The sequence below is a fragment of the Bacillus rossius genome, chromosome 11, assembly GCF_032445375.1.
Source record: "Bacillus rossius redtenbacheri isolate Brsri chromosome 11, Brsri_v3, whole genome shotgun sequence".
Classification (NCBI taxonomy): Eukaryota; Metazoa; Arthropoda; class Insecta; order Phasmatodea; family Bacillidae; genus Bacillus; species Bacillus rossius.
In genome coordinates this window covers 30,497,314-30,523,250 of record NC_086338.1, presented here as the reverse complement: position 1 = coordinate 30,523,250, position 25,937 = coordinate 30,497,314, and the positions used below count along the sequence as shown (strand labels likewise).

Here is a 25,937-nt window from a genome sequence, read left to right as displayed (position 1 = left end):
TATTGTGACCTACTGGATGCGCCTGACCACCGAACACATGCCTGGCCACGGACTGAATGTGTCCAACCACCTACTGGATGTGCCTGGTCGTCCATTACGAGCCTGGGTACTGAATAGACATGCCTAGTTAATCAACTGTTATGTATACCTAACTGACTCTAAAACACATTGTGTAGGAATGCAAAGGACTCGCCTCACATTCTAAGAAGACTGTAAAATCGACAAACGCTAGCAATTTACTTGTTAGTATTTGTAAAATATTTATGTAATAATTTTTTTTAATTTGGATTTGTGTTGCTTTTTTCTCCAACCTGTCACTTTTGTGGTATTTTTAAATTATATTACTTTTTGTTTGCAGTGACCAAAAATCAAACCAAGGACAGGAACCAATCGAATCAATCATTATTTTTATATATATAATGAATTTTCGAATTTTTCCCGAATTTCTAGGTCAGTAAGTACGAATTTCCAGGATGGCGCCCAAATTTTAAAATGACTGGTGCCACAGTAAAAATAAATAATAACTACACTCTAGTGGCTAAGAATTAGATTAATATGACGACAACACACTCTAGCAGACGAAAACAGGATGGCGGCCTCCAGAAGACTAAAACAAGATGACGGACATGACGACACACTAGCTGTAGATATATATATATACCTTGGCATTAGCGACGGTGATAGTTGCAATCACACAATCCCCTCCAGGTCGCGGACGAGAAGAAAGATATGTAAAAAAAAAATGTTTTATAGGGAGCAGCACTGTATTATTATCATCACGACGATTTAAAAAAATAATACATATGGTAGTTTTCCATTATGGCACGGAAAAGTACCATAGTGGAAAACTGCCATAACAACAAGGGACTGGGATCGAGGTGCCGGCGGTAGGCGGTCCTCCAGTTCGTGGCGACGCGGTCTGGGGCCAGTAGAGTCTCGCTCCGGGGCGGGCGGACTGCCGGGGCGTAAGCGAAGAGGTCGTTAGGTCCCGCGCGGACTGAATCCGATAACGGCCGCCGAGGGATCGAGCCCGCGGAGAGACGGATGACGGTTTGGGGAAGAGAAATTTGTCAGAGCGATTTGGCACCGATTCAATTAAAAAAAAAAAGAAACCCACGCGCGTCAGAAGTGAAACTTCACAAGAAATATAAGAACCTGTGCAAGTATTCAAGTGGGTAAGTATGTGCGTGAGCAAGTATGTGACCACTAGAGATCTGCAAAATTCGCGGATGCATTGACCTCTAGGATAGACTCCACAGTCCTTTAAATACTCGCGGAAATGACACCTGTTCATTGGCTACTGACGCGTGAGACGTCTCAACTAGGCTGTCCGTAATTCGGCACTTTCTTGGTTTAGTGTTTCCCATTGGCTCACAGTTCCCCAGATAAAATGTGGGCCAATCACAGTAGCGGTACGAAGGTATAGTTGTTTTGATGCTAGCCTAGCGCGAAATGAATCCGCGAATTTTGCATGACTCTAGTGACCACTTACGTACTTGCGAGTGCAAAAGAATGCATATATTTAAGTACCTGTATGTGTACAAGTAGGCAAGTGCTCAAATGTGTGAGTATGTCAAAATAAAAATTATGAACATCAAACGCCCCACTCCTCGGTCCCCTCCCTGTATCCGCGATCGAGCACTTCGTTCCTTATTGTTGAATTTTCGTTGTCCTCTGCGACACGATCTGATGATGTCATCGTCTCGAATTACCCTGCTGGCTGTTAGTAAGTTTGAATTTTGATTGATTGTAAGCTGCTTCTACAACTGACCTACAGACTGGTAGATACTAACCCTGGAATCATAAAAGAGCGACGGACGCGATGCGCTGAACGCGATATTATAGCACGATAAATATGCACAATTGTATTTTTAGTACCTCATTCCAATTTATTGGAATTAAAATGATCCTGCTTGAAAATTTCTCAAAAGAAATACTTTGGTCCAAAATCCCCGCTGAAACGTCTCACTTCAACATGGCGGCTACGTGACGTCACACGCCAAACAGCCCTACATCCTCTATCATCAGTCTCTCCTGACAGCCACGTATTACCTCCCTAAAACACGTGCAAAGTGCGTAAGTACAAAATAATATGCATAACCCACTTAAAGATTATTTTTAACTTAATATCAAAGCAAAAAAGAAAAAAAAGAAAATAAACGTTTGTTAGAAAGGAAGAGTGTTTGTTAGAGGTGTCCCATCAGTTCTACGAAGCACAACCCTTGGATTCACCAATGTTACCTCTTAAAAATTTGTGATCACTTTTGGCAATAAAAATAGCTATTTTGGAGGAACTGTTTGGTTTTGAAGTCATTTGGTACGCGCTACGCTACCTACCCCTCCCCGACCATACCAACAGTCTGCTAGGTAGCGAGTTCGTTAAACACAAAGTGTAATATTATTGGATCTTGAACGGTACAATCCTCAATATTTAGCGTAAATGTGTGAAGTAATTGTTAAGGGTTACGCGCCATTAGATAAAAATTTAAGCACAATTAATATACCAGTATATTTATATAAATAAGCGGAATACCATTGACAAATACTCATCACGGAAACTATAAGTCCTACGGACATTAAATTTGGCATGTATATATTTTTTTATACATAGGCATTCGGTACTACCGGATTGTACGAAAAATGAGCTCCCAAGGGAGATTGTGGGGGCGTTAAAGCTAAAAAGATTTCAAACCGATACTTAGAAGATTATACGATGAAGAAAACCCACGATAAATCACTGAAGAGAATGGTAAATCTACGTTCAGCTTACAGCAAATACTGCAAGAATTGCTGTGCTCTCCCGGAAGATATACAACTATGTGGCGACGATAATTACCAGTTCGAGAGGACCCATTATCGCTTAAGGAAGGAAGGAGGGTTGTTTGCTGGTGCCAACATCTTAGTTGCTGTTCTGCCCAGCTGATTACGACTTTGGACCTTCCCTTGGCTGACCATTGGATTTTGGATCCGCATCTCCCCAGGCGTAATACTAGCTGTCTTCAGGATGAGAGCTCATTATCACCTCGATTTAACTTAAGTAATGCAAATAAGAATGCAATAGTTTGCGGCATAATTTTTTTAAATTAATTAATTGTGTGCAAACATTTTGCATTAATCTCCTTGCGTCAAACTATGTTAACTCTAACGGTTTATGCTTAAATAATTGAATTATTTCATAATTTTTTTTGGTTTAACCAAGATTATTTTCATTAGTACGGTTGCTATTGAAGTCATTCATTATTTTAATTTAATGACATTTTAGATTTTCCTAGTTAATGGAATTCTCACTCGATACTATGGTATAATAACGAAATAGTTGGATGTAACTAAGTTACCAGACGTGGAATCAAATAAATTTCTGAGTTACGACATTGCTGCTAATGTAAGACTGACTCAAGGCAACGATAGGTTTCCACCCCTCCACCCCTCTCCTGGCTTGTCGCGGGAGGGAAGGTAGTCCGCGCACACAGCAAAGTCCGAGAAAGGCTCTTTTGTTTATTGCAGCATTGTATGCTTCATGGGCACGACATGATCAAAACTTTAGTGCGTGATTGCAAAACGAGCGGACAACAATACGTAATTATGAAAGATGGCTTCAGTGAAGAATAAAACAATTGCACTATTAGCTGTGTTTACTGTAACGTTTTTAAGTTCCAACAAAAAATATCTGTGTTAGTAATTTCTCTCAAATATGGCAGTGTTCTCGATAGTGATGTCAGTGGCAACTATTTTCAAATGTCAAGAGATGCAATGCAACACATGTTGTTTGTTTACGAATACAGACAACAACATGAAATTGTTAATAAACGTCTTGTTGACAGAACAATCTAATAAACTTTGCATATCACCCAAATCTACGCGCAACAATATATGCATTAGCATCGCCACAACATTGTCTGACGCACATGCTAGTCATTTGGACGTTTGCTGGTGATCAGTGGCATGCATCCAATCAACGAGATAGATTATTTGTCGACAGGGCGAAGCATAGACTATTGATTTCATGTAGACTCACGTAAAAAAATTGGTTGTCTGTAAAGTCGGTTTACGGACGATAGTTTAACGTGACCACTTCATAACAAAACATTGATGAAATGATTGCATACTTTTATAAATAAAATTTAATCATTTTTATTTTAATAATAAAAGAATAAATACATTTGAAATTATACTAGTAATCAGATTTTTAAAATGCAATAATAATTAACCTTTATTGCCGAAATTGTTGTTGTAATAAGCAATGAACACCACATTAACTTTTCACTTCACTTCATAAACAGTCGACGAAACAGTTCACGTGTAGATGACTTGTAATTAATTTTAAAAACTGGCGTTTAGCTATAAAGTTTAAATATAATTAAGAACAAGTTTTCATATAAATAAACTATAATCAAATATCTATCATCAATTATATGAATCACCATAATTTTTAGTCAATTATAACATAACCTATTATTACTGCACTCGCCGACAGATGCTACTTTTTTTTAATAATAATAAAAGAGTAAGTACTTGAAATTATACTAGTAATCAGATTTTTAAAATGCAATAATAATTAACCTTTATTGCCGAAATTGTTGTTGTAATAAGCAATGAACACCACATTAACTTTTCACTTCACTTCATAAACAGTCGACGAAACAGTTCACGTGTAGATGACTTGTAATTAATTTTAAAAACTGGCGTTTAGCTATAAAGTTTAAATATAATTAAGAACAAGTTTTCATATAAATAAACTATAATCAAATATCTATCATCAATTATATGAATCACCATAATTTTTAGTCAATTATAACATAACCTATTATTACTGCACTCGCCGACAGATGCTACTTTTTTTTAATAATAATAAAAGAGTAAGTACTTGAAATTATACTAGTAATCAGATTTTTAAAATGCAAGAATAATTAATCTTTATTGCCGAAATTGTTGTTGTAATAAGCAATGAAAACCACATTAACTTGTCACTTCACTTTTTAAACAATCTACGAAACAGTTCACGTGTAGATGTAAGTTGTGTGCTGCCGCTGTCTTTCTTCTCCTCGGACGCATAGGCCAATCGAGTGGAAGAGAGATAGATGCAGCGCAAGCGTACAATGAGCGTAATGGGACACAACGTAACGGAACAATGTGCATAACGGAACACATTTTCGTACGTGCAGCCGGCGTTCATCGATTTATTAGACGTTGTCACGTCAAAAAATCAAGGTTTGATAGTGCAAGCGAAAGCACGGTACCTCCGCGACCAATCCAGTGAGACCAGTTGTGTCTGCCAAGTGATCGTGTGTATTCCTTGCAAAATGTGCGATTTTTGCAAATTGAGTAATTTCGTGAATGCGACGGAAGTAAAGGAACGGAAATGTGAAACAGACGGTGCTGCTGTCTACAGCGGATGGCGCGAACCAAGCTCTGAAGGTCAAAGGGAAACTTTATATCATTAACGTTTTAATGAATTTCAACAATATCGGCAGTATTTTAACAAAACTCCTTGTCTAAAAATCAGGTCCAAAGCCGGGTTTCAGTATTCTCTGCAAATATTTTTCGCTTTTATCTGACCCGTTTCATTATAACATTTCGCTCTGTAAATCGAATGATTCGATAATAATCGACGTAACTGCTCCGGTAACGAATTCTAGCGGCGGGTGCGGAAACTACGTGTGATTCACGTCAAGAAATGCAGTTGAAAACACAATTTTGTACAATTATCACGCTTGGCATTATTTTAAAGAAATCTACGTTACATTTAGTCAAGTTTTCACAGGTGTAAAATCTCTGTTTTAAGAAACATAATCCTCGTTTTGTTGCACAAATTCAAGTGGGTTTTCGAAATGCCTTAAAAATTATTTGCTTGAAAATTGATTTTTATTAGCACATTACCCTCTTTAGGAACAATTTCGCAAATATGTTTACATATTACTTTCTGCCTGGCGTGGTCGGTGTGCTTCGAAATCATTCTGTACATAATACAACTATTTTTGATTCTTGGTGTAAAACATTCAATGTGCCTACTCGAGAAGAGTACCATAATTATTTTAGGAAATACGTTTTTACGACAACAACGGGGGCGAACCAGTAGGCCGAAAATCACTAGGCCGATATGCACTAGACCAAAATGCATTAAACCGAATGGCACTAGACCGAGCAGACTCTTGAAAGAAATACACTAAACAGAAAGGCACTAGACCAAAAGGCACTAGAACGAAAGGCACTAGACCAAAAGGCACCAGGCCGATATGCACTAGACCGAAAGGCATTAAACCGAATGGCACTAGACCAAGCAGACACTTGAAAGAAATACACTAAACAGAAAGGCACTAGACCAAAATGCACTAGAACGAAAGGCACTAGACCAAAAGGCACCAGGCCGATATGCACTAGACCGAAAGGCATTAAACCGAATGGCACTAGACCGAGCAGACACTTGAAAGAAATACACTAAACAGAAAGGCACTAGACCAAAAGGCACTAGAACGAAAGGCACTAGACCAAAAGGCACCAGGCCGATATGCACTAGACCGAAAGGCATTAAACCGAATGGCACTAGACCAAGCAGACACTTGAAAGAAATACACTAAACAGAAAGGCAGTAGACCAAAAGGCACTAGAACGAAAGGCACTAGACCAAAAGGCACCAGGCCGATATGCAATAGACCGAAAGGCATTAAACCGAATGGCACTAGACCAAGCAGACACTTGAAAGAAATACACTAAACAGAAAGGCACTAGACCAAAAGGCACTAGAACGAAAGGCACTAGACCGGAAGTCATTTAGCCAAAAGGTCTAGACCGAAATGCCCTAGACCAGCGGTTCCCAAACGGTGGGTCGCGACCCACTAGTGGGTCGCGACTCGATCCTAAAACTATCAGATACCATCGAATAAACTATCAGAAAAGATAAGAAAAATCGAAACCAATCTAACTGTGTGCAAACACATATATATTTTTAGATACTTAAATAACTGTTTTGCTACAAAGTGCTTATATTTTGTAAACCATTTTCAAACAAGAACACAAATTGCTTATCAATAATCAATCGGTATCTTAAAAAAAAATATATATGTAATATTTGATGTTAAATTATATATACATGAGGAAGGGATACTATACAAATAATGTTTTTTCCTTCACCATGGACCGATAGACCGTGGAGGTATTCCTATAAGGAAAGGTGGGTCACCAGTTTAAAAAATGTTTGGGAACCACTGCACCGGACGGAAAGGATATACAGACCTGAAAGCACCAGACCGAAAGTCAATAAACTGAAAGTATTTTCCTTCGAAATATCGGGTCAAATGACTTTCGGTCTAGCGCCTTTCAGTCTAGTGCCTTTCAGTCTAGTGCCTGCTACCCACGACCACCACCAGGCGCGCTCTGAACGAAGGCAGCTCGGAGCGAAGAGACGACGCCCTGCCTGACTGATGGCTCGAGAAAGCCGTCAACCATGCAAGGCACGAGAATAAAGAGACCCTATTCCCCCACCCCCCACCCCCTCCTTTCCAAAAAAACCCGCCCAAGATCGATGGAAAACCGATGCGCTGACGCGAAGGGGCAACAAATTAGATAATTTTCCCTGGCGAGAACAGCGCGACGCGACATTAGCGAGCAGCTTCCATTTGCCGTAGACCGTTAGCGCAGACTTTTCTCCTTATTGCGAGCGTCCTTGTGCCGTTAGAGAAAAAAAAATGAGCGAGAAAACGGTACAGCTGTTGTTAATGACATTCCTCGGCCATGCTTCAAATGTCTTGCTCGCCGGCAGTGTTACTTCCATGTCATTCACAACATTTGAACACCACTGAAATGCAAAATAATATATGTAATAAATCTTGGTAACATTCGTAAACGTGTATACAGAATATTTTTTATTTGTCTTTGACAAATTTCCTGCATTTACACTGTAAGGCTATGAAGGGGAAAAGATGATCCCATAGCCATGTTTATATATTTTTTTTAATTTTTCTCTTTATTACTATTAGTTCATGGCTATTTCTGTAAAATTAACACTACAAATCTCTTCTTTTTTATTGTTCTGTCAAAAATATTTTTAAATTATTTTTACTACGTGTGATATTATTGCTGTAAATATTCGTGCAAATAATAAAAATTACGAAAAGCATCGCGCTTATTTTATATAACACCTAGTAAATATTTGTAGAAAATATTTCTGACAGAAAAAAAAAACAAATGCAAGAGATGTATAGTATTAAATCGACATAAATAACCCTTAACTACACTGTTACAAATTACGGGAAATTGATGGTCTTTTGAACGAAGAATTTAACTCTAAATAAACGAAGACTTCTTCATAACTTCAATAATCGAATCATCGAAGAAACTACGCCGTAATTTGTCTTCCCCGTTGTATATTTCGTTCCACACAAAGGCAAATACACGAGTGGACAAAAGAGTGTTCTTGCTGTAGACTGAACAAGTTGTTATTATATATATATTTTTAAATATATCAAGTAGTTCTCTTAAATTGATGTTTAAAGTGGGTGAATCACTCAGTATCCGTAAATTCACAAATAAGCCTGAGTAATTTGTTACCAGCTTTCTTCGTGACTTAAAGGTGAAAATTTTTAACAGTATACGTGATATGCCACGCATTCACGATATGGATATTTTTAGTATGTGACACTATGGTGGCTGCGCTCAGTGAAGCGTCGTTCTCACGTGGCGAGGGTCGCTGGTTCGACTCCAACACCCCGAAAAGGTTCGGAGCCCTCTACAATCATTGCCGACCTGTTGCAGTCAGCCGCCGTCAGACTGCGTGACCTAAGACCTAGTCATGTCCTTTGCCCGCTACTTTTTGACTCTCTCGACTGTTGTTAGGAAAACACGCACATTAATGGATTTAAGACCTGGTAGAGAGAGAGAGAGAGAGAGAGAGAGAGAGAGAGAGAGAGAGAGAGAGAGAAAACAAGAAGGAAAATGTGTTGATGTAAAAAGTGGATGAATTAGAGTAGAGGTAGGTGGGTTGTTACAGCAATTTTCGGTATCAGTTCCAACCAGTTACTGATACAGTAATGTGGTGGTTACAAGTAGCTGATACTTCTGTATCAGCTAAGCAGTAGCGGTCCCAGGAAGCAACAAAGTATCAGCATTCTCGTTACAGGTTACACATCCCCCGTCCCGTCATCACAAGCGTAAAAAGGTATAAGTTTTCTCTTTCCACGTTCTTCGTAAAAAGGTATCAGTTTTCTCATTCTACATTCTTCGTAGTCGAAAAAAAGTATCGGTGTTCTCTTTCCACGCCTTTCGTAATCGGAGTCTTCAATATTTGCAAGGAGCACGCACTGCGCACTGAGCGTACTTTGATGAGAAGCCTAAGATTTACATCAAGCTCTGTCCCGGCCCGAACACGCCCGAATATTCACCTTCGGCCAACTTCGGGATTTGTTTTATTTTTGCGCAGGAAAAATGAATTCAAATATTAAAAGTGGTCGGTTAGGTTAGCTACATTAAAACACTTTAGAACACTATGGAGGGTTAGTTAGGTTAGTATAGCTACATTGAAATAAACAGAGAAATATAAATATATATAAATAAACCCGAGGTTGGCCGAAGGTGAATATTCGGGCTTGTTCGGGCAGGGACAGAACTTGATGTACAATTTAGGCTTCACCTCCCCTACATTCTTTCCCTTCTTTATCCCTTATTCGTCGTGCCGCTCCCTCCCCTTTCACAAGCTCCGCCCAAGTGACCGCCATCTGCGATCGGGTTCTGCGCACATTGGCCGTGGTGTTGTTCCAGGTGAATTCTAAACTGATACTAAAATACTTGATACTTGAATAGTGTACTCGTTTGCAGTACTTGATACAGGCGTGTATCAGTACAAAGTAGCAGATTGATACTCTGCAACCCACCTCTAAATTAGAGTGAGTTAGATGGAGTGAATAAATACCATGAAAGTAAACCCGAAAATATTTTTTTCCCCTTTTGGAATTCATACAAAAACCCAAAATTTAAGATATATTTTATTTTAATAAAAAAAATTGATCAAATGTTAAAAATTGTTTGGTTTCGTGTTTGCTCTACCACAAAGGCTAATGGGACGAAATACTAAATATATTGTGCTTAATTTTAAGCATTTTATTAGCAAACTAATGTAAATTTTGTACGTATTTCTGACGTTTAATGCGGTGCTATATATGAAGTTGCTCATTTATATAACTATAACAATCTATTTTCTTTTGAAGGATGGTTTTGGTTGTGGTTAAGGGGGGGGGGGGAGGGAAGAGTATCATCAGTCGAAGCTCTTATTGGAAAACATTGGTATAGAAATGAGAGGGAAGTGTGTTGAGTTCTATACCAACGCCCAGACATTCTATGACAATCTATGAGCATTGATCAGTTAGGTACCCAAGTAATTTGAAGCTGACTAAAATCTCGGAGATCCCGTGGCCATAGGAAACGGCGCATAACCGCGCGACGTAAAATCCCGTATCATCAAACAAACTCGCCAACTGCCAGTAAAATGTGCCGAGATCGTATATGATTTAATGAAGTTTGTTTTGCACATGACACGCAATTGCAGTTATGCACTGTTTGTCATGGAAAAATTCTGAAAATAAAATAAATAAATAAAAATATGAAGATAAAAAATTAACTGAAAAAAAAAGACGGAATCAGTTGATGTCAGACAAACGGAACCAACAATGAAACTAAACAAGTATTATGGATAGAGACCGGAAAAATTCGCGGAATCATTCGGCGATAGGCTAGAAGTCAAATACATATACCTTTTAAATGATTTTGCTATTGGCTTACTGTTCATCTTAGTGAATCTCAACCAATTATAAACCCTCAACCAAAGAAGGATCGAATCACAGACAAACCAGCTGAGACGACTCACGAGTCAGCAGCCAATGAACTGGCGTTATTTGCCCAAGTGTACAGGGGAATGTGCAGTCTATCCTGAAGGCTATTAAAACCGCGAATTTTTCTGGTCCCTAATTATGGACAACATAAAGACGACAGCACGGAAAATAAAATGTTCAACCTCTAAATATCAGACAGCTGTCTGTGTTCAAACAGAACTACTCGTACGCCCTCCTCGCGAATGTCAAGTGCTTTTCGTAAAGAGATCACACTTGGATATCTTGGGCAGTTTTTAAATCACGTGGTTTCGCCTGAATCCCTGCACATCATGTGTGTGACCGGGTATGAGGGGAGTTGCCTTTATCGTCTCTTGACACCAGAGTCACTCAGCGGCGAAAGACAGGTTTGCAGGTGTGAGAGAATATTTACAGTTTTGAGACCCGACGAAGGTTGGAGGGCCGTATGGTATATCGACGAATCAAAACGCCTCCGCCGGGTGAGCTGTGTGCAAAAATCACTCGCGTGGTGTCGTGATACCGTATTCCAGACGACCAGGGTTGGAGCTCAAGTCCGGCCTGATCGATCTCGGTCGGATTTCCGAAAAGGTTTTCCCCGAAAAACTCTCCATCCAGAAGCCTGGGACAGTCACTTCACCGAGGCCCTGGTCCGTGTCTCCCGCGACCTGGCTGATGGTGACATAAATGAATGAATTCCACGGAGCCCCTCTTAGCCTAATGGCCCTACCGGGGTGTTATCGTCATAATATTAAAATATCTGTATTATTAATTTACTAATGAAACCATAATATCTGCCCTTATAAAAGTCAAAGAATTTTTTTTGTGTAAATACAAAATATTATATTTATTGCGTCGGCTTGGAAATCCCCTCAGGTCCGATCTGGGTGGGTGTCCGAAGGACAATCCATCCAGATCGGAAGGCGGTATTTGGCCCGATCATCTTGGAAACCAGACGGTCGGTTTCCACGGGGAACAACTGGGAGGCTACCGCCTGGTGACCAGCCCCTCAAAAAGTGACAGTGGTTGATATTATAGTAATTATCAGCCACTGTCACAGTTACATCAACATTATTGGTCTAGCTGATCTTCTTAAAAGTTTGAGCTTATTAAATCTTATTATCCTTAACCTTAACATAATATAAAATTTGATTACACTGACAATACACGACAAGCACATCAAAACTTTAAAATATCCATTAAAATCTTTTAACATATATTAAAATGTAAATTAATATGTGTTTGGCAAGGCTGGTGGTGACAGGTTTGAACCCGAACAAACAAGGTACTCACATGTTGAGGCAGGACGCTGGACCGTTGAGAGGATTCTGGTTCTCGGTCTCCTTCAGCCTCATCGCTTGGTCCTGCAACAAGACCACAAGCACAGCGCTGCGGTGACAACTGAAATTCCTCGCATCCTCACAAACAGTGCACTGGTCGTAAATCCTACGAACTAATTATTGGCCGTAGGCTTTTCGTATTAACCAAACTAAATAAACTGACTTAGGTATTTTTTCATGTCAAAAGAAACTAAACGTTTGGTAATATGACTCTACAAATATTTTATTTTGGTTAATTATTTTAAACAGGTTTTGGAAAAAAACATGTACTTTATAATGTTTTTTTTTACCTATTTTACTACTGGTTTATTTATAATTATTAGAAGCTAATCTTTAAATCTACTCATTGTTTTCGACTAGATTCTAATATTAAATGTATTGTATTCTTGTTTGAAATTCTTCCGATATTCTCTGTAAAATACTCTGATAACGATGTTGCGGCAAGTCGGGAGAAAAGAAAAGAAAAGAAAAAAATAATGAAGCAGTTTTGTTGTTGCAGAACTTGGACGCGGACACGAGCCGGTGTTGTCGCGGCTCGCCTCGCTGGACGCAGGGCGGGCTGTGCCCTGGGGGAAGGAAGCCTTCTTTTCCCAGACGAGAGAGCCAAAACCCGAAGTTCCCCGAAGTTCATGCTTTTTTCCCCGTATCTTTAATGTAGCTATCCTAACCAAATAAACCGTCCACAAAGTTTTAAAGTATTTATAATGTAGCTAACCTAACCTAATAGTCCATTAGTATCCTTTTATAAACACCGCCATATTTATTTACAATGAACAAAAAAAAAAAATACCGAAGATGCACGATCGGGAGTTTCGCTCTCTCGTCTGTGAAAAGAAGGTTTCCCCTGACGAACCCCCGAGTGGAGATGCTACCAGCCGTTTCAGTCCTCTGAGGGCTCATCCCACCCCCTCTCCTCGACCGCCAGCCAATCACGGCGCTCCGCTACTTTCCCTGCCCCCCCTTCTGCCCCTGGCGCCGCCCTTCTCCGTTGCCAAGACCGCTAGTTTACGTCTCTTACATGGAAATGTGTAAATCAACACGTTACATCAGTAAAATATAATAGATAATATAAACAATAATAATTATTTTTATTACACAACAAGTTTTTGGCACTTTAAGTCTCATTAGAATAAGTCAAGGTTTAAATTAATTTTTCTGACATTTGGTTAAAATGAACTTTCGTTCTTTTTTATTTCAACTTACAGAACTATATTACCTTCAATAGGCGTTGTTCTGCGACCACGCCACATTTTGATCACCCCTTGCCGTTTAAGTTTGGTAGTTTCAACAATTGTTGTTTTAGACAAAAATTTTCGATAATGTCTGGAAGGTTTATAATTACTTTGAACAGGTGTTTGAAACTGTGCCCATTAATATAGTCCCCCCCCCCCCTTCAAGTCTTATTTTTCCCCATCCCTTGACCTAATGTTGTTATAAAATGACTTTGAAATATAAAATTAGTGGAATACTCTTATAAGGTACATTAACTTAAAACAGACGTATAATTTACTGTAATAAGGTAATTATATGTTACTTAATTTTTTTTAATACTTCCGTCTTTATACCTCTTTAGTACAAACTTGTCCATTAACGAACTCGACCGAGATTTCCCATCACAATACTTTATATATCAGTCTGGAAGTAATTTCTGCAAAACTACGCAGTTATCGTGCCCATAAAAAATATATTTTTTTAATTATCACATCATGTAATAAAAACGTTATCATCAATCGTGAAATAGTTATTGATTGCCATAGAATAAATAAATTAGATATGTACGTGTTACATGTAGTATTGGTAGAAATGGGAGCTCACCTTATATTGAATGCACTTGGTTGTGAAAACATGTCGTATTTTTATATCTCCGGCTACCGTTATCGTAGCAATATAAAAAATACTCCAGATTTTAATTCTAACCATAAGCTTTTAAAAACATAAGGTTTCATAGAAGTTGGTTCAGTAGTTTTTGGTGATACTCAAACAAACAACCAGACAAAAATTCAATAAAAACAGAGTAATTAAATAAAAAATAATTCAATAATAATAAGTTTTAATTCAAATTAATTAAATTTAATAATAAGAAAGTTATCTATATAATGATACCAAATTTATATGCATTTACCTCGTATATTTTACTAAAAAGGGATAAAAACATTTGATTTATTATTGTATTAATATTCATGAGGTTTTTTTTATTACAGTGTTTCAGATTTTCGGTAAATCACATAGTAGTAAGAATAGTAAGTTAGTTAATGACTTTAAAATGTGTAATAATGTGCCAAATTGAAAATTTATTCCAGAATATCTTAAATGAAACACATCAAAAAAGTTTTATGCTTAACATTTCAGAAGTGTAATGATTGTTAAAATATCGGTGCAGTTAATTTTTATTTCGCTATGCCATTATTCACACTTTGTTCATAATAATTTCTTCATCCATGCCATTGCAAGGTCCTTTCAATTTATGAATATCTGAAATAAGGCTGTATAGGTATTTTTTGGTTGTATAACGAATTGAAACATATATTTAAGTTGATCAATTCTAATAAGCAACGAAATGTTGTCGCACCCTCTAATAGAAATTTTAAATACCAAGATATAAAACGTAGCAAGTGGTTTACTTAAAAATTTCACAAATGCACTTTGAACGCACCTAAAGCAGTAATATATATATATATATATATATATATATATATATAAATATATATATTCTTTGGTATTTGACCACATGTATATAAATCTGGAAATTCTAGTAGTTTTCTGTTATCAAGATGAACTCCACACAAGATTACACGTTATTTGATTTGTTTACATATCGATTCATTTCGACCGTGCCATATCTCGAGTGTACCTAAAATTAAAATTATGCGTCACGAGCCTACCACCTAGTAATGACGTCGAGAGAATTAATTTCTCTCCCTGCCACTAATGACATCTGCTAACCTGAAAGGTTAATTACTTTGCTCTAAGCTTGAAACTGAATTTTTTAACGCACAAAATGAATGATATTAAATGTACAAAATTGTCCATAGTAAAATAATATGAATGCTAAACAGTTACTAAATACGAACTAGGATATAATTTTTTTGTTGGATTATTTTGGGGGTCTGTAATCGTACATATCATTATCATAATGAAATTTCTCAAAAACTTACTAATCAAATACGATACTGCACCGTTGAACGAAGACTGTTTGAGAGGGCGGACTAGGGCATTATCTTTTTTTTACATTGTTTTTAGTAAATTCCTATGTTCACTTTTGGGCAAAATGCACTTTTAACCATGAACATCACTTGACGTTTTTTCTAACGAAATACAACACCAAGATCTACGATATGTCCTAAATTCACATATTTGGGGCAGAAAATAGTTGAGTAAATAAATGAGGTACTCTTTAAAATTCTATTAACTCCTGTCATGAAAATAACGTTTTTTTTTGTGACTTTGTGTCTTATGCCTCCGAGGTACAGACATATTTTAAACAATTAATATATATTTTTTATTAGTAATATGTAAAATAACATACGCGTCGACGACGCCTCCTTGAACCTTCACCTTAAACCCTACCCGGATGTACGTCGACCTTGCGGCGTGGGCGACGGATGCCGGTGGTTCAAGAGGTAGAAGGGGGGAAAAGAGGTTGGTGCGGTGGCGAAAGGACTCGCGGTCGATCGATATATCGACTTGCGGTCGTGAACACGCGGCGAGCGGCATTTCCTCCCCCCCCCCCCCCCACAACCCTTCCACGCACCGACACCCACTGCCCTGGAAACCCTTCCAATTCTCTCAACCACCGAAGCTGCACACACCATGGAGGAAAGAAGTTACGTAGTTGGTGCGTGAGTTTTTTTTTAACCATTTTAATAATTTTAGTCAAAATGAGAACGACCCACTTTTGAAGTTATAATTCTTTAGGCGCATTATATATATATAAGTATATAAATTTATGAGTTCCATATTTACGATGCACGCGCACCATTCAACGAAATTTTCAAACGATGAAAATAAGGCTACATACAAAAAAAAATAGGCCAAAGGTCAAATGTTTAAAGTAAATACAAATATAATCATATTGAAATATTTTTATTAATTTTAAATTTTTCCTGTTTTTTCGCATGAAAATTATTGATTTTTAATATGGCGGAAAAATTAAAAAAATGGCGGAGTTTTTATGCTAAAATTTTATTATATGTATAATGGATTTCTAGTTAAAAATTATAGAATTTCAAGATGGTGGCCGTAACGAAAAGAGTAACAGTGACGTCATACATATCCAATATGGCGGGCTTACCAAAAATTGCAATCCAAGATAGGTATCAGAATGTACTATAATCCATAATGGCGGAAAAATAAAATGTCGGAAATTTTTATAATTCAAGACAGCGGCAGAGTTCAAGGTCAAGATCATCCAAGATGGCCGCCATGACGTTCGAATTCAATATGGTGACAATAAAGACAAGTAAGACGGTGACATCATCATTCAAGATGGTCGCCGCGACATCACCTATCCAAGATGGTGGACCTGCAATAAATCCTCGATCCAGACCCAGTGCTCGGAGCCCCATTTATATATTACTTTCTTTAAAATTATTTATAATACATATGAATTTAAAAAAATTAAAAACTTCAAACTCTTGTACCAACAACAATGTTTACAATGCTTGGTACAGTTCATGCAGCCAGAATCGCTGATAAACACTTGACTCGCGGATTAACGACGACCTTCCTGTTTTGACTTACTACAATATTTGGTTATTACTCGCTGATGTGTTACTATTTTGGTTTACCAATGCTCACTTCATGATGCCATTTTTACGATTCTCTACAACGAGTTCCTTACAAGTTAACAAAAACACGACTGGTTTTTAACATCTATGAAGCTACAGTTTGGTTTGCCAAACAATTTCTAAGCTGAATGACTTCAAGGTCAGAACATACACCCAATCCACGGTCTAATTCACCTAGGCACGGGGATCTGTGTGTTAGTGAAGCGGAATGATATGGGTGACTCCCACATGTTCATTTTTTGCAGTATCACCTCTAAGCTCAAAGCTCAACTCTGGCTCTCATTTTGTATAATTGCACATAAAATGAAATAAAAAGATTAAAAAGTAATGCATTGATTGCATCACAAAGCAGAAGTTCAAAGTTTATTTTTCAAATGTTAATTTTTTTTAATTTTTTAAGTTATTCTATATTTACCTATATAAAATTTTCACATAAGTGGAATATATATATTTTGTTTAGAAATTGGAAGAATTTCTATTAATGCGAAGTTTGTGAAATTTACATTTTTTTCTTCCTTAACGTATCTAAAACAAAGTGTATTTTGCAGGAGTGTTCTGGGTTAGGGAGGGATCTGGGTTCGTCTCATATTGAAGCCTATACGCCTGGTCATGTTGGGATTTTCCATGCATGGAGAGGGTCACATGGATCATGTGCAATTGCAGCCATGACTAGGGACCGGAAAAATTCGCGGGTTCAATGACCGCTAGGATGAACTCCACAGCTCTTTGCATACTCGGCCAAATGTCATCCACTCATTGGCTTCTGTCGTGTGAGACGTCCCAATGTAGTAGCCTGTGATTCATTACAGATTTGGTTGAGTGTTTCTTATTGGCCCAGAGTCCTGAAGATGAGTTGTGAGCCAATGGCAGAAGCAGCATTGGTGTATAACTGTTTGATTTTAGCATATCGCGAGTTGAATCCGCGATTTTATCAGGTCTCTAGCCATGACTAACTCCCCTATCTTAAGTCTAGATGAAAACTATGTTAAGTCGGACGCCGATCAGAATACAGAAGATATTGATGAAGAGTTGGTCGGGGAAAAAAGATTGGGGGCACTTGTACGCTAAGTCCTCTCTCGTATTTCAATACGCATCTATTTCTAACCAGGGACGCGAACGCCCCTGGTGGTGGGTGGCTGAACCAACCACACACCCGGCTTCCAGCAGCACCTAACAACTGAAGACGGAAGAGAAAGAAGAGAAGAAGCGAACCAGACACTTGAACAGCACATGTAACACTGTGCAACAGAGAACCGCCTCCTCGGTTCGGAGTTCGTTTCTGTCCATTATTTTGGCAAGAGCGTACATTGCTTGGAATATTATTAAGATAATAGCATAATCTATAATTTTTTATTTGGTTTTTGGTTTTTTTGACGTGACAACGTCTAATAAATCGATGAACGCCGGCTGCACGCACGAAAAAGCGTCCCGTTACGCTCATTGCACGCTTGCGCCGCATCTATCTCTCTTCCACTCGATTGGAACAACCATCGATTTGACTTTTTCGAGGCACATTAAATTTGAAACACTCCCATTCGTTTCCTACTTTTCCTATCACCGTCCTATCCTTAACAGAATAACACAGATTGGAAGAAGTTAAATAGCAAACATGTATAAAAGTTATAGTTAAAATAATCTCTTCGTTAAATTAATAAACATATTTGAATTAATGAGTGCAAATAAAAGTAAATTTATCAATTAAATTGTATATTTCATTTCACTCCTTCTTTGTATCCATACAAAATAGTGATAATTCAATAAAAATGATTCAATTTTATTCATAAAAGTATGTAATCATTATTTCATCAATTTTTTGTTATGACGTTGTCACGTTAAACTATAGTCCGTAAACCGACTTTACAGACAACCAATTTTTTTTTTTTTTAAATGTACGGAACATGCCGAGCACAGCCGACTCTGGAGCCGAACTGGGAGATGACTCCGTGCCAGCGGACACACATGAACCCGAGATGGGAATAAGCGGGGGGGTAGGGTTGGTGAAACCGTTCTCTACTGCGCATTACGTCACAGCGGCTGCTTACGGGTGTGCCACGTTGACGTCGGCCCGGGGTGTGCAGGGTGGGGGGGGGGTGGTTAAGAGAGAGGGGATGAACATGCCGCACTGTTTCACCACCCCCCTTCCACCCTCCAAATTCTCGCAGGAAACCCCTTTCAGCCATGCCGTCGCAGATAAGGGTCGAGTACCCGGCCGTTGACAAGTATCGACCTGCTGAGGCGGCCAGTTTTTTTCTATCTCTGTCTCTCTCTCTCTCACCTGCGGGAATTGGTCCACTGGGCTACTCAGTCCTTTCCCCTCCGCTCATCACCCCTACACACCCACAAGCTTCTATAATCGGCCATCGTGAGATATAGCACGTACGCCCACATGCCATAGCGCTGAAATGGACACCCTCGCAATTTACCCTCCATAACCCCTCTCTCTACCCAACCCTCCGGGCTAACACATCACCATCAAGAGCTTCATAAATACACGTTGGATAATATTTTTACTGGACTTCTGGCCAGAAATGAGGAGCAAGGCAGTGTTCGTCAAACCTCTCGTAAAGATAAGGTGGCCAGTCGCGCTCGCCTCGGCCACCTACACATCGGCCACCTAACCGACCTTGTTCGCTAGGCGTACACGCTATCTGTCTCCCTCTGGTCTCTCACAATTTCTAAATCAGTCCACGGAGGATATTTATTATTTCTTTTTCACACGAACCTGCTCTACGAAACTGGTAAAAAAAGAGGAAGGCTCTGGATAATCTTCAGCACTGGAGAAACATTCTGTTTTACAGCCAGAAATTTACATTTTGCTAACAAGGTAAAAAATGATGACTCAACTCAAGAAAATCTCTAAATAAAAATCCAATCAAGGGTAACCAGTTCTCTAAAGAAATACATATAATTTTTTTTTTGTAATATATACCGATTTATCTGCTGATAGCCTTAAAACGCTTATATTTAGTATAGTCGTGAACGTGTTTTTGGCTTATTACCGATGAAAGTAACTAACAATTCCTTTATTTTGTGTCCATGCACGTCTCTTATTTAAATTTTTTTATGTTGCGACACAGAACCAATAAATGCATCCCAATAATAAAATTTATATAATAATGATTCAGCTTTATATATCCTATTCTTATTGCTCTTTCCCATGTTTTTTTTTATTTTCCGTGTTTCTGCAGTTAAAAAGAAAGAGAAACCCATTTGTTTTGTTACGTCTGCAAAAGTGTGATCCCCCCCCCCCCCCCCTTGTGCAATGTATCTAATTTATTCCTTACAAATATTATTACTTATTTTCATTATTTACATCACTTGCACTAAAGCAACTTTATTTCACAGGAAATATTACCGAAAAAAAAGGTATTGTGTGTAAATGCTTATTGTCTACCTTATGTCCGGTTTACTTTAAACGGTATATTATTAGAAAAAAAAAATATTTTCTTAAATGCCCGATATATGAAAATATGCAATTCATCTACTTGAAAGGTTAAATAAGACAATAGTCAAAATTTAGGAATTCAAAACAAAACAAAAAATAGAAAATGTACAGAATTTTATATTAGAGAAGTCTCATTAACTGCTAATTGTTCATACTAAAAGAGAAATTAAGTTTTAAATTAAAAAGCAAAATAAAATTGGAGGCTTTTCAACGAAAAATGCACCTCATACTAAACAAAGAATTATTTCCAGTTACAGAGAACTTGATCTTCATAGAAACTAAACTACTCCAAGATAAACTATTCCCAGTTCTTCTTTCCGTCATAAAAACGATAAACATGCACTCGGCAAGAAGAACAGTGTATTTGTTGTTGACTTAACAAGTTTGTTAATACTCTATGATGATTATAGCAATTTACAAGGATATTAAAATAAAAAAAATGTTAGCGAGTCTTTCAACACTCACCAGAGACGTGTAACATGTTACCTAGGTAACTAGCAAATACATGTGTTCTCATATTGCAAATACACTTATATAAGACGAAACTAGCACACTGAATTCAACGCAGAATTCTTTAAAATAATGACGAGAGTGACAAATATACGCAAATTCAGCTACATTTCTTGAAGCGAATCACACGTAGTTTCTGCGACCGCCGCTAGAATTCGTTGCCGGAGCAGCTACGGCGACTATAGAATCATTCCACTTGCATACCGAAATTTTAAACAATTATCATAAACGGCTACGATAAAAGCGAAAAAGACTTGAAAAAAAAAACGAAATACTAGCTTTTGACAGGATTTATGAAAGTGAATTTTAATTAAACTATAAATTTTCCTTTAGCTTTGTGAACATTGGTTTTGTGCCATCCACCACAGATCGCAGAACCGTGGTTACACATTTCCGTTTCGTTCAAGAAATTACTCCCACCTAATGCCGTGTACAGAGAACTATGATGTTACACATAAAAAAAAAAAATGAACATTCCTGTATAATCTTCGATCTTTTTTCGTTCTTTTTTTGTTTGTTCAAGATGAAACTTACTAAAAGTGTGCTCAAGTACAAGCTCAGACTTTGTTTGTATCACGCTTCTGTGTCTGAACAAAGAAAAAAGTGTCGCCTCTCGCGTGAAACAAACGGGATTCCTGAGGGAGTCTGGCGCAATTTACTGCGCCACTGTAATGGTTGCTTCGAGTAGGATGTTGTATCTCAGCGGCTCCCGTCGCGCGAAAAACCAGCGCGTGTTTCAACACTAAGAACTTAACTCAGCGGAACCTTTGCTAGACGGTAATGCAACGCCGGGAAGCCAGGAAACCATTTAGACACGGATATTATTTACACTTGGCGAAGCGCCCTCTTGTAAATTCTGCGCGACCATAGAGTTTCACACGCGGGGTTAACAGAAACGTCATCTCTGGATATAGGATGCTTGCATGTTGTAAACTATCTATATTTTTTTGCCTGCATGCGTGTAAAAAAACAGATAACTTTCAAATATACAGGAAAATTTTTATTAGACGTAGTTTTGACATCAAACCCGTTTGAGTCACGCTTTTGCAAGTGCAGGCAGGCTCCCTTAATTTGGGTGGCTTCTTAATTCCAGGAAAAAAAGGGGAAAAAGCGGTGAGGTTTGGGGGAAGGGAGACCTTCCTGTTCACCCCGGGTTCTATCCCCATGCTCTGAGGTAAAGAACACCATGTCCATGTTTTATGAATTATAATTGGCACAACGTCCATATTTTATTTTTTTGCTCAATGTATTGGCATAGAGCACTCATTACATCATATCAGAGGTGCTATTTTTGTAAACAAAGGCCTACGACACTATTTCACCCTCTCTCCCCCCCCAAAAAAAGATAAAATAAAATAGTATTTGGAAAATCTAATAATTTCTAATAAAGAAGTCCAAGAATAAATAGTGAGTTAAATATGTTAAAGCAATTCTTATCACCTACTAGCAAAAGAAGCCTATAAATTCAAACAAATTGAATATTTTCTCTCCTGAAAATTTTAAATTTTGTGACATGGTCTTATATACCTTAGATTTAAGAAGAAGCAGTAAAAAAAATATGTTGATACAAAGACCTAAAAATAGTCGTGATTGATGTTATGGTAGATGTTGGTCCTATTCCCAAGACCCAAATTCTAAATATTTTGTTTGATAAAACAAAGAAAATTAATTTTCCTGCCGTTCTCGGCACGAATCCTTGATACTAATTTTTCAGTGGCTGTATCACGTGTTTGTTGTCGAGGCAGAGGTTTGCCTTTAAAATTCGTTTCTGCGTCACCAAGTTCTCTACTTCTATGTTCACTCTATAGATTTGTAATCGGCAGGAAAGGTGATGAGTGGTGTTCCAGTGCTTACCTGCACAATTCCCTGTTCACACATGCCTAAATCATTCGACACTGTTCCAATTAAGATTCTAGTACAATGTTGAATAGCTCATTGAACAAATTCAAATACTTCTAACCGTGCGAAGAAATTATTAAAATATTTAATTAATATAAATTTTTAAATACAGAAATAATTATATAAAACATAAAGAAAAAAATTCAATTTCGACACAGCCTATAAGCGTAGGTAGATTTATAAGTACCTATTTACCATGGAAATATTTTGGAAACTTCTATAAACTTCTGAAACATTTTAAGAACTTAATGTATATAACATTTTTATGTTCTCCAATATTACAAAATAATCGATTAAATATTTGCTCATTTTCCATGCAGCGAATATATATATACACACAATTTTTTTAAATTCTACCCCTAATTGTTTCAACCCCTTGCAGCAATGGTAAGCCTAATCAAAAATTGATTCAGACAAAAGTTTTAGATAAATATTATAAGCTTTACAAAATATATGAATGATATCGATGTTGTGCTTACGAAGGGACTTATGAAATTTTTGTCCTCTAACCCTTGTTTATTCCACCCCTTGCGGTAATGGTTGGTCGGATAAAAAATTATTTCAATGAAAATTATAGATTAAAATTTAAGGTTTTACAATAAAACAGAACGGATTTAACATTGTACATGGTAAGTAAATTATGAATTTTTTAAAATTCTATCTGTTTATTTTTTCACCTTCTGCAATAATGGTTCATCTTATCAAAAATTGTTTTAGACAAAAGTTTTAGATAAAAATTATAAGATTTACAAAAAAATTCTAACTTATTTAATAGTGTACTTACTAAGGGAGTCATGAATTTTTTTAAATTCTACCCCTTATTTTTTCAACATTTGAAGATATGGTTCGTCTAATCAAAAATTATTTCAGAAAAAAGTTTTGATAAATGTATATGATTAATACAAAATTTGCAAGAATTTGATGTTGTGCCTATGAAGGGAGTTATGATTTTTTTTGTCCTCAAACCCTTGATTATTTAACCTACTTGTAGTTATGGTTGGCCATATCAAAAACTCATTCAGACAAAAAAATTTGGTTTCACTCGCACGAGTTATAATACGTTAATAAGGATGTAATATTTTCCATATTATGGGAGTTACGGAGATTTATCTGTTTTTAAAACACCTTCCCCATTTCTATCCCTTTGGTCGGATATTGCCCACTAGATTTTATGTATCAGTTTGGAAATGATTTGTGAAAAATTGCAACAGTTATAGTTTCCACAATTTGTGTTATATATACATATATATAAACTTTAGAGTTGACGATGATTTTGAAGTCTATGAACCATGAAACGAAAAACTATATAAAAGTTTTCCAAAATTCGCACCATGGCAACGGCTACAATAGGTAAAATTTCTTTGAAATCCACCTAAAAGTGTGTGTACGTATATACGTGCGTTAGAAGTTATACTTATTTATGATTTAAGACACTGAACTATTTTGATATTTACTGTAGCAAAAATTAAATAAATACTCAGTATTAAATATTAAAATAAACACACATATATAAAATTAATAATATAATTTATTAATATATTAATGCAAATTTTTAATAATATTGAATATCAATAGATATGCTCAATATTTATTACAATTTATTGATTATAATTAGTTATTAAACAATAAAGTATTAATTTATAATATAGTATTTACTAAGCAAACAAATTTTATATACGAAACCATAGCCTCACTTATATAAATAAACTTGAAAATATACTTGAAAAAGTTTACAAACACAATTTCTATGACAAATATTCACAATAAATAAATTTTGTTTAAATATACCAACTTGAATTCAAAATTCACTCACTAAATTTCTGAACGCAACTCAAACGTAGTTCCGTAACCGCCGCTAGAATTCGCTACCGGAGCAGCTACTTCGACTATCGAATCATTCAACTTTCAACGCGAAAATTGGAACTATATAATGAAACATCTCCGGTAAAAAAAAAGAAAGAAGACTTGAAAAAAAATACTAATCCCAGACCATTTGTACCTGATTTCCGACAAGGAATTATACTAAAACTACTGCCCATCTTGCTAAGAAATCCTTTAAAACGGTTACTAACCATAACGCTTCCATTTGGCTTTGTGAACTCTTGATTCGCGCCCAGTCCGCCGCAGACGGCAGCACATTATTTCCGTTCCAAAGCGAATTCCGTCTCATTCACGAAATCACTCCTACCAGATCGCCGTACGCGGAGAGCCAAGATGCTTGCACATCAGCGAGACTTTCAAATGCTAGCAAGGGCCGGGGGAGTATCAATCCGGTAATTAACTCCGCGCTGCAGTCTGGGCGCGGGACCGGATGAAGTGAACGAGGATGAAAAGGGTGTCGTTGGGTGGAAGGGGGGAAGCGAAAGGGGGGTGAAATTACGGGCCGGGGGGGGGGGGGACACAGAGCCCTCCGGCGCCAGGCGACGGGATTAATTTGCTTCGTGTCGACGTGATGAATGCAGCTGAGATTGCAGCGGCGCAGGGGGTGACTCACCCTCTGTGCAGTCTGCCGTCGCACGCTCTCCTCGTCCGAGCGCGCCCTGTTAAGGCGTCCGCAATATATATATTATGTGTGTGCATATATATATATATATATATATATATATATATATATGAATGCGTATACTCATGTACGTGCGTTGTAAGTTATACCTGGCGTGATAAAACACTTACTTTAATTTAAAAGTACTGGAGTGATATTTTATATAAGGTTAATAAAGTATGAATTCAATAAAATTTGAAAAATTGAAATAAATAGTCAATATTCAATACTAATGTAAACATGTGTGTAAAACTAATTGATTTATTTAGTACAATATTTGAGAATTTTTTTTAATTAATAGTGAAAATCAATACAAATTGGAATTTTTATTATAATTTATTAATTTCAATTATTTATTAAAATGAAGTAAAAAATTATAATTTATTTTGCAATATTAGATAAAAGTGCTCGCTTCGCTGCGTATTTTTGGTTATACATTTAGTTATTTATATATAATAGTTTTTTGTATAAAATATATTTGCCAAAGAATTTTATTTTTTATTTTGTTTTTAAGTTTTTCTACATAAATATCTTACATCCTTAGCATACACAAATATCTTTCATATAATAAATAATTTTTTT

The 25,937-nt window shown here is 37.0% G+C and overlaps 1 protein-coding gene across 1 annotated transcript in view; it reads right to left on the bottom strand.

Moving 5' to 3' along the window:
- The window catches only part of LOC134536754 (schwannomin-interacting protein 1), a 257,366-nt gene that overhangs the window by 194,132 nt on the left and 37,297 nt on the right, over nucleotides 1-25,937 (bottom strand). The window contains exon 2 of the mRNA XM_063376662.1: nucleotides 12,126-12,196. Coding sequence (XP_063232732.1) covers nucleotides 12,126-12,196 — 71 coding nt within the window. The remainder of the gene's footprint in view (nucleotides 1-12,125; nucleotides 12,197-25,937) is intronic.